A 2,329-nucleotide genomic window follows, 5' to 3' on the forward strand; every position below is an offset into this window, starting at 1 on the left:
GACAGGTGTTCCTGCTCCCTGACACTTGTGAGGGCTGCAGAGATGGAATTCAGCTCCATTTCCAGCACAGCCCTTCCCAGAGGCCTGGGACACGACCTCAGCTAAGGACAAATCCCACTGCTGCCACAGGCCAAAGGCAGCTCCCCACTGCCCCTCAGACTAGTATTAAAAAGCAAATAACCCCTCAAACACCCTCCCATCCTTTTGCTCCCCTAAAAAACCACCACCAAACCACACAGCTCCACATCTTCCCGTACAAGGAGGTGAAAAAGGCCGGGCCCAGGTGCTGGGTGCAGGCATCAGTCACAGTGTGCCTTGGGGATGCCCCGGCATGCTGAGGAGCCAGGACCAAGGAGGCTGTGCTGGGGATGGGAAAGGCCGGGAGAAGTGACAAATCCCGCCGTTATGTAACGGGTGACAAATCCCTTTTGTTATGCAAGACAAGTGGGAGAAAAATCGGCATCTTTTCGACTCCCTGCTCGAGCACAAACAACAGGCTGTGGCTCCCGGGGGCAGCGGCACGCTCCGAGCAGCAGAAATAGACTCCTTGGAAACGCCTCCTGATTTGGATGAGTCAACAGAAAAATACACAGTTAATATTTAATTTTAAGGGATTGAGGTTGTCAGCACGGTAATTTGATAATTTTGGGGGTTTTGTTAAGAAGAGAGGCCAGTGGGCAGCCATCCACCAGCCTTGCTCATCAGTCGTCTAAAATGAGGGATCTGCATCCCCTTTGCTCAGCATTTGGGATTATAGGAATTTTTAAAATTAAAAATCTAAATTAGTATTAGTATAATTTAATAATAAAACTAGTAAACCAAAAAGCCACACACATTTGAATTTAAGCACTGGTCCCAACTGTTCTTAGACTCGGTGAAAATCCCAGATCCAATTCTCAGCTTCGAGCTAGAACAGAGAATCCTCTGCCCTCTCCTGGCTCCTGTACGTGGCTGAAAGCTGCAGAAATCAGCCTCTGAGAAAGAAATTAAGCTCCTGGGCTCTCAGGCTCTGAAAGTGTTTGGTTTAAAAACAAAAATTCCAAGCAGCGTGACCTCTGGCGACACGAAGGTTCTTTTTCCCTAGGGATTGCCCGAGGGATGCGCAGCGGGCGCTGCTCCCCGTCCAACCTCCCTTGCGCTGCTCAGCGCAGGGACCCAGCGCCACCCCCTCTCCTCCCAGTGCCACACGGCGACAGTGACATCCAGTGGCAGCGCACACCCATCCACATCCCCCCGCCTGAGCCTCCCTGCAAGCGCAGAGCCCGGCAAATGCCAGTTCCCTGCGCCGGGAAAGGTCTGGATTTAAACCACGGGTGCAGAGCGGGCTGGGTGGCACACAGCGAGCAGGGACAGCAGGGACACACGGCTGGCACAGGCAGCAGCTCTGCCGGCACGGGATGGAGCCCCGGGTCCCCTCCGCAGGACAAACACAGCAGAGGTGAGGACGGGATCAGCCATCCCTCAGCTCAGTGCTGCTGCCACCCCACAGGGCCGAGGCCAGGCAAGAGTTATTGCCCAAGCGTGAGTCAGCCTGTGGCTCTCGCTCACAGAAATACCTCCAAAAGTGGTTTTATGTTATTTTTTTTTTTTGTTTAAGCAATTCTGCTGTCCTTCAGAAAACCCTGGGTCAGTTCCAGAACTCTCAGGAAAGACTCTGAAACCGCTTTAAATCAGCTGTACCTTCAGGAACAGCCGGGTCAAAGAGAACGTCACCTCCAGCAAGGTCCCCACCCAGCAGCGACAGGTAAGGCACTGTCACTGTCACACAGTCACTGTCACTTTGTCACCGAGCAGGACAAGCTTTTTCCTGCTCACACAGAGCCTTTACACCTAGAATTTTTGCAGAAGGATGAGCAGGTGAAGATGTGACCAGTGCTGGAGGAGCTGGGCAGGTTGAGCTGCTGTCCCAGACATGGGAGCAGGGAAAACAGCAGCTCCTACAGCCCAGGAGGGAGTGAGGAATGAGCCATCCCTTTGTTGTCAGCTGCTGGTAATTAGGGTGTCCCTACCTTGCAATCTGGATGCTCCAACATAGTTGTGGTTTGCTCTGCCCACCCCACCCCAGCCACACTTTTGTCTTCCCGAGCAAAAATGCAGCCCGACCTGTAGCAGGGGTGTTTGTGCCTCCCAGGCCCTGCACTGGTTACTCCTGCACCTGCACACCCCAAAGGTGGAATGAGACAGGGACGGGAGAGGCAACTGCTGACAGCATCGGCTCTGCCACAAACAGGTGCCACAGGCGGCCCGGGAAGGAGGATTTGTCCCACATAAGCCTCTTTTCAAGCTGCTAAAACACAGCTACCATGTCCTGTGGGAGTTCTCATGCACT

The 2,329-nt window shown here is 53.5% G+C and overlaps 1 protein-coding gene across 1 annotated transcript; it reads left to right on the forward strand.

The window, feature by feature from the left end:
• The first annotated feature begins 600 nt into the window (after positions 1–600).
• LOC108445899 lies at positions 601–2,309 on the forward strand. The gene is made up of 2 exons (XM_017730949.1): positions 601–1,438; positions 1,598–2,309. Exons 1-2 carry the CDS (start codon positions 1,099–1,101, stop codon positions 1,867–1,869), a joined length of 612 nt encoding a protein of 203 aa, XP_017586438.1. The 5' UTR covers positions 601–1,098; the 3' UTR covers positions 1,870–2,309.
• The last annotated feature ends 20 nt before the right edge of the window (positions 2,310–2,329 follow it).

This window comes from Corvus brachyrhynchos, unplaced genomic scaffold (genome assembly GCF_000691975.1).
Source record: "Corvus brachyrhynchos isolate BGI_N302 unplaced genomic scaffold, ASM69197v1 scaffold283, whole genome shotgun sequence".
Lineage (NCBI taxonomy): Eukaryota > Metazoa > Chordata > Aves > Passeriformes > Corvidae > Corvus > Corvus brachyrhynchos.